The sequence below is a fragment of the Falco cherrug genome, chromosome 3 (genome assembly GCF_023634085.1).
Source record: "Falco cherrug isolate bFalChe1 chromosome 3, bFalChe1.pri, whole genome shotgun sequence".
Classification (NCBI taxonomy): Eukaryota; Metazoa; Chordata; class Aves; order Falconiformes; family Falconidae; genus Falco; species Falco cherrug.
In genome coordinates, this window is record NC_073699.1 from 108,705,510 (window position 1) to 108,718,027 (window position 12,518).

General features: G+C 41.7%; 1 protein-coding gene across 6 annotated transcripts in view; it reads right to left on the bottom strand.

Moving 5' to 3' along the window:
* The window catches only part of MIB2 (MIB E3 ubiquitin protein ligase 2), a 53,627-nt gene that overhangs the window by 25,302 nt on the left and 15,807 nt on the right, over positions 1-12,518 (bottom strand). For 4 of the 6 annotated variants that reach the window (XM_055704805.1, XM_055704803.1, XM_055704804.1 and 1 more), the window contains exons 3-4: positions 10,274-10,624; positions 9,645-9,816 (exon numbers count right to left, since the gene is read on the bottom strand). In XM_055704805.1, coding sequence (XP_055560780.1) covers positions 9,645-9,816; positions 10,274-10,514 — 413 coding nt within the window. In that variant the 5' untranslated portion in view covers positions 10,515-10,624. Of the gene's footprint in view, positions 1-1,208; positions 1,484-9,644; positions 9,817-10,273; positions 10,625-11,086; positions 11,105-12,518 lie in introns of those variants that run through there. The other 2 variants (XM_055704806.1, XM_027803353.2) reach the window with 2 other exon arrangements.

A 12,518-nucleotide genomic window follows, 5' to 3' on the forward strand; every position in this document is an offset into this window, starting at 1 on the left:
TACACTGGGCTAAAAGATGACCCAGGTTTATCTTTCAGTATTATCAACTATTGTGTGATCCATGACGAGCTTTAAAAAAGTACTGTGTTTCTCTCCTCTGTGGGATGCAGGTAACTGGGAACAGAGGCTGCTATGTGAGCATGAGGAACAGGCACACTTCAGTGACAGTCTGTGGAGACAAGCACAGATCTACACACAAGCAGCAGGACTGCAGTGGGTTCTCTCTCTCGTGTTGTTAGACACCAGAACGTCATGTTGCTGAATCAGGAAGCTGAACATACATAAACACAAAGACTCAAAATGATAACATTCACTCACACACAGCATGCTTAGCCATGGAGAAAAAGGTTCATGCTTCTTTCAGAACTTCAAGAGTCTTGAGGGGGCTGTGTAGAGCAAGATTCAAATCTAGTAGCTCGAAAGAAGAAAAACTTCCCCACATGCTCTAGGAGATGCACAGGCCACAAATTACATTAGGGCAAGGCAGCTCACCAAGGGCAAAGTACAATTATTGTGTATGCATGCAAATTAATACTCTTTAACTATTCACCAGCATTCTACAGCATAATGTGCATTTACAAAATCTGGATTTAGCAACTTCACCTCATTGCCTACACAGAGCAGGGGAGACCTGCTACAAATATCATCACGCAATCCTAAACATCACAGCAGGAAGACATGATAGTTTTCATTGCCAGCTATGCCACTTACAATCCACATGCTTCCCAAAGAACACCATCCAAGTCAACATCTCACACAATTAAAATATCTTTATAACACAGCCTCTGATAACTGGGGGTGGGGGGGGTGTAGAAGAGAGAGGAGTAAGGAGAAAGTAACTTCTACAGAAAGTCTGACATCACTTCAGAGGGAGAGTGAAATTGAATTTCAGCTGCCCTTGTACCCCATCGTTCCACTGAAGGCAATGCTTGGGGACATTACTAGGGTGCGCACTGCCCAAAAGCACATGTTAATGGCTCGGGCAGTCTCCTAGCTCAAAGCCATAAGGAGTTCAGCACATTTCGTAACCTAAGCTGCAGACTGCACAGCCTAGGTCACTTACTGAAAAGCAGAGCAGATTAGACCAGCAGTGCTGTGGCTAGACTGTTTCCAGGATAACAAAGACCTTTCTATCTGCCCTGCAATCCACACCACAGGCATACACACCACTCCATCTTAAGAAAAAAGAAAGAAAAAAAAATACCTACGTGATAGTAAACAGGGGGTCTGATGTCCTGTTAAAGCAGCTTCCAATTCCCATAATCTTACAGCAGCTTCACTGCTGGTTTTGTGTGTGCTGTTCCTAGTTTCTGTTGCCTAGCAGAAAGCTTTCTCATGAGATACCAAGCCACCAAAGTCCTTAAGGACCTGTTTGCATTGCTCGCTCAGGATACAATCCACTTCTCTAGGTGACCGCAAAGATGCCACAATCCATACCCACAACTGCGCACCTCCTCCTGACAGGCTCTTGGCAACTCCCAGACCAGACAGAGCAAAACCAAGTTCAGCAGCTGTTCTGCAGGGGAAGGGGAGGGGAAGCCTACCCAGGGCAGTGCTGACCTCAGAATGCTGTATTTATTTTCCATCTAATACCTAGAGAGAGAAGGTGGAGACTCAGAAGGATAAAAAGCTTATGCCTGAACTTACTGTTTACTTATCCATCAAAAGCCTAAGTCTTTTTACCTTTCTTGCTTTACAACCTAACGTGTTTAAAAAGAGGGAGAGATTATTTACACTGTTCTTATAATTGTTGAATGTATCCAGATTGTAGTTTGACAGGAGGAAGATGAAGACTTTTTTGAATGGTTGAGATTTTGTCTGTTTTAAACACCATCAAGGCTAGCAGTTGTTACGAAAGAGAAGACAATGAAAAAGATGGCTAGAAAAAAGCTGAGCTAAAGAGAAACACTGACCAGCATTCATTTTATTGCACTGTGCTATGCACTACAGACTTGCTTCAAAAACCAGCATGGATTTGTGCACTACATCTGAAACAGCCCAGCTACAACGTGTTATTTTCACTGTATTTTGTTGAATGTTTTTATAACAATTTATCAAAGATGCCTTAGTCAAGCCCTGAGACAAAAACTCACAAAAACGTATTTCTCTAGCTCAAACCCTGCTCTTGCAGGGGAAGGGTTTCAATGCAAACATTCTAGGTGACAGCAAAACAAAGCACCAAGCTAAGCTTAAGCAAGGTATTTAAACAGCAAAATAACCACCACTCATTAAATACCTTTCATAATTTCCCTTTTTGTATAATCATGTAACAGCAGTTGCTTCCTCTCTCTCACATTAATCTGTCACTTTCAGTGAATTTTTTGGCTAGAGAATACAAAACCAAAGCTGACCAGTTCAGAAAGCTGAGCTTCCTTAAAGAAGAGAGAAGTGTAAGAAACTCCATCTCCCATTCTATTTAAATGCTGGAGGCAACCCACCACTACTGCTTTCTTCCCCTGGCCTCGCAAAAATTTTGACCTTGTCTTGAACCACACTGCTTACCAGCAGCACCAAAAAAATGATGCCAGAACCAGATGTACTGAGCCAATACATCTTAGGTTTTAATCTAATTCAACATGTTTTGTTTCTAATACTGGATAACAACCAAAGTTATTAGTGTGTTGCAAAAATACCCTAGGGATAAATTTAATCACTGCAATATTGCCTTTAATACAATTTTAATTATGACAGCCAAAGTCTGCAGCCATTTCTGCCCTACAGATTCCAACGATATTAAATTACTAGAGTCCAGAAAAGACTTGGGAGCATGTACTGTACAGAATGAAGCTATGTCTCTCTTCAGCATGCTGGGAACCACCCCCCTGTGGATATTCTGCCTGTGCTCAAATTTCACCAAGGTGCTTGCAGAGCCTTTCAGATCACCCAGAGCTATGCTCCAGACAGCTACAAAAAAAGCATCACCCATGCTTTACAGACAGAGATTTGAGACCCAAAACAACTGACCTGGAGAAGCTTAAGCAGAGACTGCTTTTAATCTGCAGTAGAGATCTGAAGCCCTGCATTAGTCAGAGCCCCTGCATACCAGGCACAGCTAATGTATCTTGCAAGACAAAGCCTTCTCCGCTGCAGAAAATTCTTATCTGAAGAAACAAGCACAACATAAGGAACTGGAAAGCAGAAGGGATGGTCACCCTGCAAGGTAGCAGGCCATAAGTATTGTGTTCATCTGTTCAGAAAGACAGAGCTGTAAACTAGAATCTCAGCTCATGGTGGGTATAAACACACACTCCTTCTAGGATGTAAAGATCACACAGGTTACCCCAGGAAAAGCCAACACAAAGATCTCACAGAAACTACAATAAAACCAACCTCAACGATGAAATTCTAGATTCTCTAATCCTCCCTAGCAAAGCTTTTACTGAAGCACTTCCAGTAAAGGATAAAGGAAATTCTGACAGATGGCAAGCGGATGCCGATTGCTCAAGCATGAACCAGACTAAGACAAGGACGCTAGCGAGGGATCAGGATCACAGAAACCTATTTCAGGAACTGCCTTTAGCAAGACTTTCCATTGTCAAGCCTATCCTTCCTTGCCAAGGCACAGTTCTTCACAAAACTACCTGTATGTTTGTAACTTGGACTAAATGCTTGCTGGTTGTTTTGCTAACCTCCAAAGCTAACACATATCAAAGTCAGCTTTGGAAAGCCACAGTGGGCAAGATTTCAGACCAAGTCTACCAAATGTGAACTAAAACGTGGGGGCACGCACCTAAGACTCAACACTGTACTGCTGCCAGAAGGTTTTCTTAACTATGCTCTTAAGAGATATACACAGCCTTTACCACCAGCATATCGTACTGAGAATGATACAGAAGCACTTAGTGAGCGTACAAAGTCAAATGGCTTGTTATCATCCTTTCAACATGACTCTCAGTTCAAAACACAGGCTAAGGATGTTTTAGTGACTATTTCTCTTGCTTACAGTTTTGGTCATGTAATTCCAGAAAAGACAAAGATAAAATATGTCACTGAAATTTAATCCCTATTGCAGAAATCAAACAGAACATTCCAAAGTAAATAAGGGAAGCCCTAGTGTGGAGCTATGCCCTAGTGTTCTTTTTTTATGTGTTTTTTTAAGGAAGCACAGTTAAATGTTTTATCCGGTAAATCACAATGGGTTTTTTAAAAGTATAATTATACTAATTCATTACTAGAATTAATTCATAAATAAATTAATGTGAATAAATTAATACTGAATGAGCCTTTTTTTAAAAGTTAGAAACAAACATACACACAAGAGTCAGATTTTATTTAAAATGTTGCTCACCAAAATTTCTTAGCCTAGCAGCTTAAACTGACATCGTATAAATAACACATGTTGAAGAGGTTAATACAGTAAATAAACCCGCATTCTCGTTATTGCCTAGTAATCAAATGCCCAGCAGTTGTCACTCAGCTGCTGTATTAGTTCATGCTTACAGTATAAGCAGGCACAGATGGAAGGCTGGATTATTAAAGCTGCCTTGAATGGGTCTGCATTGCACACGCATACCTAAATGATAGCATGCACTTGTTCTTGTAATGTATCTGATTTAGAAATCCAACTGGTTAACTGGACTAGACTGAGCTGGTTTAAGAATTATGGCTGAAAAGAACTGCAAGCTCTGTTCTGACTACAGTACAAAACACAATGTGAGAAAATACTTGGTTTTCTAGTGCTTGATTACACAAAACATTTCCCTGTGTAGTTTGCTGGCTCCTCCAACTCCATTGTTCTCCAGGAAAAAAATAGGGCTTCTGAAAGATTGTTACGGTTCTGATTTATTAGTGAGTGAAGTCTAGAAAATAGCCTGGGTAAAATACACTACAACCCTGACACCAGGGAATATTACCAGTGCGCTTAACCATAAATGTTGCAACTGATGTATCCATGGCATTGCCGAGCCATACAACGCCGCATTATGTAGTTTAGCTACCAGTAGAACGCTGCATTGTATAGTTTAGCTACTATAGTAGCTAGTAGTAGATAAGAACCTGCCGAAAACCAAGACATAAGCCCAGAGTGCTGAAACAGGGCCAGGAGAAAAGGTCATGAAAAGGATGCAAAGAAGAAGAGGAAGATGACAAAAAAGAGGATGAAGAAAGGGATGAAGGTGTCCCAAAGGACCACCAGAGGACCCCTGACCCATTAGGCCACACATGCATAGTAAGAGTGCAGATATGATAAGTAGTTCACGGAACTGTAAGGAATATGCCAGTAGTTTCTCAGAAATGTCATTAATACATATAGATCGGCCATCTAAAGATAAACAGTGAACAAAGTCGAGACGCGCGTTGGGTAGAACTTATCCCCCGTGCATCCGGTGCTGAAAATAAAGCCTGCCTGCTTTCCAGCCCTCCAAACCGGGTATTAGAGAGTTTTGTCCCTGATTATGTGGTGTCATCCCCTACTGAAATTCAGCTTAGCATCATCCCCCAGAAGGTGACGCATGCAAAATGCCACTGCTGCTTTTGCACTTGAATATAATAATACAAATATTTCGTATGAGCAGAGGATTATCTCAGATTTGATAATATGCAAAAATCACCAGTGTGCCTGACTATTCCAACCCTAACATCAACCTGGTGAGTTTTGCTTTGCTATCCTGCTTACAGACACTCATTTATCTTCCAATTACTAAGCATATATTGAGCAAACGGGTACACAATTGCAAAAAAAAGGTCTTCAGTGAAACTGAGCTGCCCTCTCTTTTAAAGTAAGGATGATAGCCTCTCCTAAAACAGCCATAAAATTCAAAATAAACAAGACCAATAAAAAATACCTGCAACTGGCAGATGTCAGGAAGGGATTACTCCAAATGGAAAAATACAAACAAAAGAAAAATATCAGTGCTTGCTTCCACCAGAGGTTCAAACTCAGGTCATTTAAGACCTGAAATAGCCTTCAGGTAAAGTGTCTTCAAAGCCTCTTTAGAAAACTGATTGGGAACCCTCTGCAGTGTCTGTCTGGGCTTAAGGCCTCCTAAATCCTAGGATTAGTGAGCTGCTACAAACAGTTATGTGTTGGCCTTGCCTAGGTTTAGCTGCACAGCTGCCAGACGGTGGGTCTGGCAACAGCAGTGCAGGTGGTAGCAATTCACTGCGTCTGGACATTACACTGCCATCTCCAAAACTGTCCCGCTAGAGGCCTTACCTTCCTCTGTCAAAGGATCAGTAATGGCAGCAGCTGCAAGACTGGATGCATGGCGATGCTCTCCCACAATGGACTAAGAATGGAGACCAGGGAGGACCTGGAAACTCCCAGATCTTGATCCTTGTTTCAAGAGACAACTGGTGTGACAGCTCAGTAATACAGCTGCATTCCATGGTTCTGCATTTGATCCCACTCATGGTAAGCCAAGGACTACAATCATGATATATTAGTAGCCCCTCCACCGCAATGCAAAACCAAGATTATGGGATGCTGACAAATTTTGCGGGCTGTGTCTCCATCCACTTGCCTTAGAAGCTTTCTGACTAATTCACACTCCAGTGAGTGGGTTGATCACAGCCCTTTGCCTGGGTCTTGAAAGCAACACACTGCTGCACTTGAAGCTCATTGTAAAGAACTGAAAGATACCCATTCCCTGCCAGAGAAAGGAGGCGAGGGAATCTTGATCTCTAAAGGAGACTCATTCTGTGTTTCACAGCCATCCAAACAACAGTGGGCAGCAACAAAACCAAGAAAACCCAAATCCACACAGCAGTTACCACGTCTTTTTAAATACACAGCTTTTTTTCGGTCCTTGGGGAGCTGCCAAAGGTTTTCTCTTCCGTTTTATTAAGCAAAAAAAATTGAGATGAATGATCTAAGCAATAGTCCTAGTGAGTCACAAGTATGCAATTTTTGTTCCTCGAAAAGGATGCTGCATTGCCTAAAGGCAACACGTCCTTACAGCTCAGACCTCAGTTATTGCAAAGAAACCGTCTCTATGGCAGTATTCAAAGGTGATCTCCCTCCATGCCCCTCACTTCACTTTTTTTTTAATATCAGAACATTCCACTCAATGCAGAGCAAGCTATGGAACACTAGACCAACAAATCATAGGATTAGACTTGCACTGAAGCAAAGGTGTTCCTACTTCTTCCTGCTCCTGCCCTGCAAGACATTTCCGAGTAAAATCGTTTCATTTTGCCAGCCCCCTGTATGAAAGCTCTTGCATAAAACACATATGCATTGCAGTTATAGCAACTCAAGTCAAATGACTGAAACAAAAAGCATTTCTGACAGCCCGTTTTCTCCAAAAGCTCAGTGACTTCTAAGAATCACAGTATGTACCTTTCATTCATCTTTAAAATTGTAGCTTTCCACAACTGGAAGCTTCTTCACTGAGGATTTCTGATTTCTCTCCATCCCTCAGCACGGCTACATTCAACACCTGCCACACAGGAACAGCAGGAAAAATGTTGTATTATCCAATTACAAGCACTGCTGCTTTTTCCTTTACCCCTTATTGAGGCTCCCAGAAACCACTGCCACATCTGACAGGCTCACGCTGTGTCCCTGATGTCACAAGCACACATGCATCCCTTTTATTTTTGAGTTTGTTTTGTTGGGGTTTTTTTCTGCTTGGTATTAGGAAGATCACTGCTCCTGCTAACACACAGTAACATAAATCAGAATACTGCTTCTTTAACAAAAGACTTGGTATCATAGACTGTGGCCCACGTCTAGACTCCTTTTTATCCACTCAGAAAAAGTTAATTCATGTCTCATCATCCTTAACCCCTGAATGAACCACAATTGCAGGGGAAAAAAAGCAAAGGAGTTTAGGAAAACCACAAACCAAACAAACCAAAAAGCCACCAAGAGGCAAGATCACCAAACTTCAAGTTCTGCTCTTGTGGACATCTACCTCCAAAGAGTCCTCCAGTGCTTCCGTGACATTCCAGAGCAGTGCCGCAGTGTTTTGTGAAAGTCAGACAACCCACATAGGACAGTACCAGGTCCAGCAACTTCACTGGCAGTCTTCCAGGCTCTCTTTTCACACTGATAGCAAGCACTCCACTGCCCAATTCAAACAGCAGCCTGGACACAGGTCAGATACAAGCCTTGAAAAGAAATACTGCTCTGTTTACATCTTTCACCATTTAGATTCCTCAGAAAAGGACACAAGTTCTGCAAAGGATGAGAGCCCTGGGGAGAAACTGCCTAGCAATCTGCCTTTTGATAAATGACAGTATTCTGGGGTGCTCCTGATGCGGGTCGGGAAAGGCAACAGAGCTGGCCTGCTGCCCAAGAGAATGCAGCACTGCGCAGTGCCATGGAGAACCCACACAAAGGCCAGAAAATTTGGACTGCTCTGCAACACTACAGCCTCTTAAAGTAATAGTTGCCTATTTCTTTTTCTTTTTTCTTTAAATGTGAGGAAGATTATGTACCTTAACAGCAAAGTATACCTAGAGCTCAAATAAAAGACACAAGCAGGCACCTCGGGGTGACTACTTGGAGCTAACTATAATATTCATAGAAAGAGAGATTTAAAAAGCTATGTCTAGTTTATATATATATATATATATATGAAATCACTAAGCTCATTTCACAATAGGATCTGGCTGGCTTGTCATATTAACACAAGCTCAAGAAACATCCTAATCTGGTGGATAAACACAAGCCTCAAAGCTCAGAGGGGACATCTTTGGACAGCAACATCTCTTTCTTTGCTAGCACTCAGAATTCTGGCTCAACCACACTTGCAAAACTATGGTAATCAACTCCAGAGAGAGCTTCCCATATGGAAAGAAAAAAAAAAAACAGCTGCAAATCTGACACCACTGTCTTTAGCGACGTAATTACACTTTTCATTCCACAGATGGATGCAATGCATACTGATATTTTCAAGGGGAGAAAAAGAAAAAAAAAAAAGAAAATCAATGACAGAGACAAGCTGATTTCCTATTACTTTTCTAAAGGCAAGAGGATTACAAGATTCATCTTCACGCCCACCTTACAAGACACAAATGAAACTACTGTTGAGACTATTTTTCAGTTTTTCCTCAGGACGCAAAAACAGACCTGCATGTTTTGGCACATTGTGAATGAGCAAAAAATTATAGATACTGTTCCACAGGCAGTGTAGCAGCCACTTCCAATAATGCTAATGTGCAGAGGAGTTAAATGAGAAGGTGGTGTTCTTCAGTGAACAGTAGAGACCCTGAGAAGAAATCAACAATTTGGGAGTGCAAGATTCCTGTCAGCCTTCTCTGTGGCCACTCAGTTATCTGGGAACAGCAAATAGCAAAGCATGTCTAAGAAATTATTTAAGCACACAAACATTTTGAATTTTCACCATAATTTTTCAGAAAAATTCTACTGATTGCTGTCTTTTTCAAGCAGCTCCATAAAAGTGTCAGATCCAGCCTTAGACTATTCTGTAGAACAGTGGTCCCGAAACTTTTTTGATCACGCAAAACTACAAGCAAAAAAATTGTGAGTGCTCACCAATATACGTGCATTTCTTTCTTTATAAACTAAACAGACATGTTCTAGTGAAGTTCTATAACGTTATTCCTGCACCCCACTAGATCATCTTGCACACCCCCTGGGGCATAAATGCCCCATTTTGGAGACCACTATTATAGAACAGTGACCTATAAATCTCAACACGGTTAACTGGACAGACTTCCCCTATAGCACCACTTACGGTTGTGAGTGTGCTGTCTCATAGCGCTCGAAGGAGTGAGACAGGTCATGCTTGTTGTTCATGTAACACTGTGTGCACAAGTCATAGTCAAAACACATTTTGCATTTCCACCGCATTCCCCGTATACCATGCTTCTTGCAACAGTCACAGATGATGTTTGGGTGACGAACACCTAGGAGAACAAAAGCAAAGGAATATAAGATCCACACAAAATCCAGAGAAACCAGGCTGACCAGGCTCTCAGAACTACATCAGCATGTTTTGAAGAAAAAAAGTCATTACTGTGCATCTACTTAAGATGATGCAGTAATAAAATATGAAGTGATAAGCGTAACATGAAGTGTCCATTTCCTGGCTTAAGGGACTCTCATCCTAGAAGTCATGCCAGAATGTAACAATGACCAAGTCAGCAAAACCGTTAAGACTCATGGATAAAAAAGAAAAAAAAAAAAAGCCTTTGCACAGAGGCAAACAGGAATTTCACTGCCATTCGCAGCATACACTGCTGCTCAGCATTGGTTCACAGGCAGTTGAAAAAGGCTTAACATTCCATCTAGCACGTAAGGCAGGTGTTAAGGAGGTGGGTTTACAGCACTAGGGTTTGTGTTTCTTGTCCATGCTATACTTACCTATTTGTGCATTATCATACAGAAGAAGGTCATAAGCCCCTTGGAATCCAGTCCGATAATTGGTTCTGTTGCCTTGATCCCACTGCACGACCACAGTCTTATCTGGAGTGGTTGGGCTGCCTGTCCGACCAATCTCAACCACAGTCCCAACATTCCCTTCACCGCTGTCCTGGTTGCCCCACTTCCAGTCCACTCCACGAACTACCCGCATCCCAACCTGCATGCTGGCATAGGGGTCCATGTCCACTGATCTGCACAGCAACCCCTAAAATTCTTCCACGTAAGGGGTCTTGCAGACAGGCAGTATCATCAGCAATACATTCAGCCTCAGCAGCAGCATGGTCAGCACACCTAATAGAACAACATACAGTTAAGTGATGCCACTCAACACATCACATTTTCCCCAGAATGACCTGGCTACAGAAGAAGCCTGACCGGCTGAGTAGATAAATCTGTACTTTATTTAAAACAGGGATCCTGAGAGCTTTAGCACAGATGGGAAGGATATGCAAACTAGCCAGACTTCCAAGGCACAGAAACATCTGCAAAATATCCAGAAGACTTACTCCAGAACACTGGGTATAAGGAAAGAGAACTGGGCAAGAAGTCCGTACAAAACTCAAACACCATCCCCTTGATTTCAAATTCAGGAATACATGCAACAGCTACCAGAGACACAATGGCAACAGAAACAAAAAAAGCACAGTAAACACAGCTGAAAGAAATGACCAGGAAAACACAAGCAGCGTGATTTTAGCAAGAAAAAGTCAATACCAGTCTATTTTTCAGGAAGAGTCTTAATAAGCATCTTACCATGTCATACTGCAGTGTTGAGTTTCACTTGCCCAGAAAGTTAGTTTTGGTTTTGATTTTGACATACAGGAAGCATTAAAGATGCATATGAAAGAAATGTCTGTCTGTTTCTCAAAAGTAACAGCACTTTAAAAAAAAAATTGCCAACATCAGAGAAATGTCAATCTTATGCTGCTATTTATCAATGCTAGCTATGGCAGGAACAGGAAAGAGTTATTGCTTACCTGGAATAAGCACCAAGATTTTGTGCTGGGATCAGTAGAAGCTTGGGATAGTGTTTCCAACTGTTGCCATAACAAATGGTAAACAAGGTGGATACCATACAGATGCAGCATATCCACAGTTTTGAAGTAAATCAAAGAGATTGTCAAAGCCTGGTTTACCTCTTTACCAGAACAAGACAGAGGAATGTGGCTTTCAATATTTAGGGCCAAGCTGCTGCTTTGACTTCTGGAAATATCACCTGTAGCATCCTTTTGTCTTTGGGCATCCCTGGGTCTCCCTCTTCCTCTCAAGCTATCCACAACATTCAAAATTTGGAAAAAAAAAAAACCAAACAAACCACCCAACAAAAAAACCCAAACAGAATGCCAAGGGCCTAAGAGTGCAGATGCCAAAAGTACAGCAAATCTTACCAAGTGCTATGACACAAAGCCAGTTCAAACGAGGCTGACAAACCTGGTTTAGCTGACGAGCTAATACGATGTGTACTCAGACATGGAATAGGAGCAGTTCTGCACCATGTGACATGTTGTTCACACTACCACCTACCAATAAAGCAACTGAAACCACTGAGGCCTAAAAATAAACTCTTCTTCCAGCCAAACACCCCCTTTTAAAAAATACATGGAGGAGTAGTTTGATGCAAAATCAAGTTTCTAGCGTGCAGAAAGAGCCTGATTTCTGTTCAGCTTTAGCATCTCTCCAGCTTCAGACTCTTCCCGCTACGCATCGCTGTGACATCCAAACAGCTGTCACATGAGAGCAACATCAAAACCAAATGTCCTTGTGAACTTAATGTCACCTTTTGTTCTTGTCATCACTAAAAGACACCTTGGGCGACACTTTCATTTAGACTTCCTTTGTGGAGGTGGATGTAACATTTCTGAGTTTAAAACGCACCAATGTCTATGGTCTTTACATAAGCAGAAATTAATAAAAAGAAAGAATATCCTTTTTAGAAACCATTGCAGGGCCTAATGAGATTTGGACGATCCCCTCTTCCACCAGATCAGAGATTAATAAAATGGACAATTTATTGCTTTAACCAAGAGGCAAAAGTGCTTTTTTAAAAGGCTGCTATCAATCAGTCAAGTCTGTCAAACCCACTGCAGAGAAAACAAATGGAAACATCCAACAACACAAGTGAACTGGTGGAAGGCGTGGGGAGGTAGTAACAGTGGGAAAAGGAATTGCACACTTAGGAGATAAG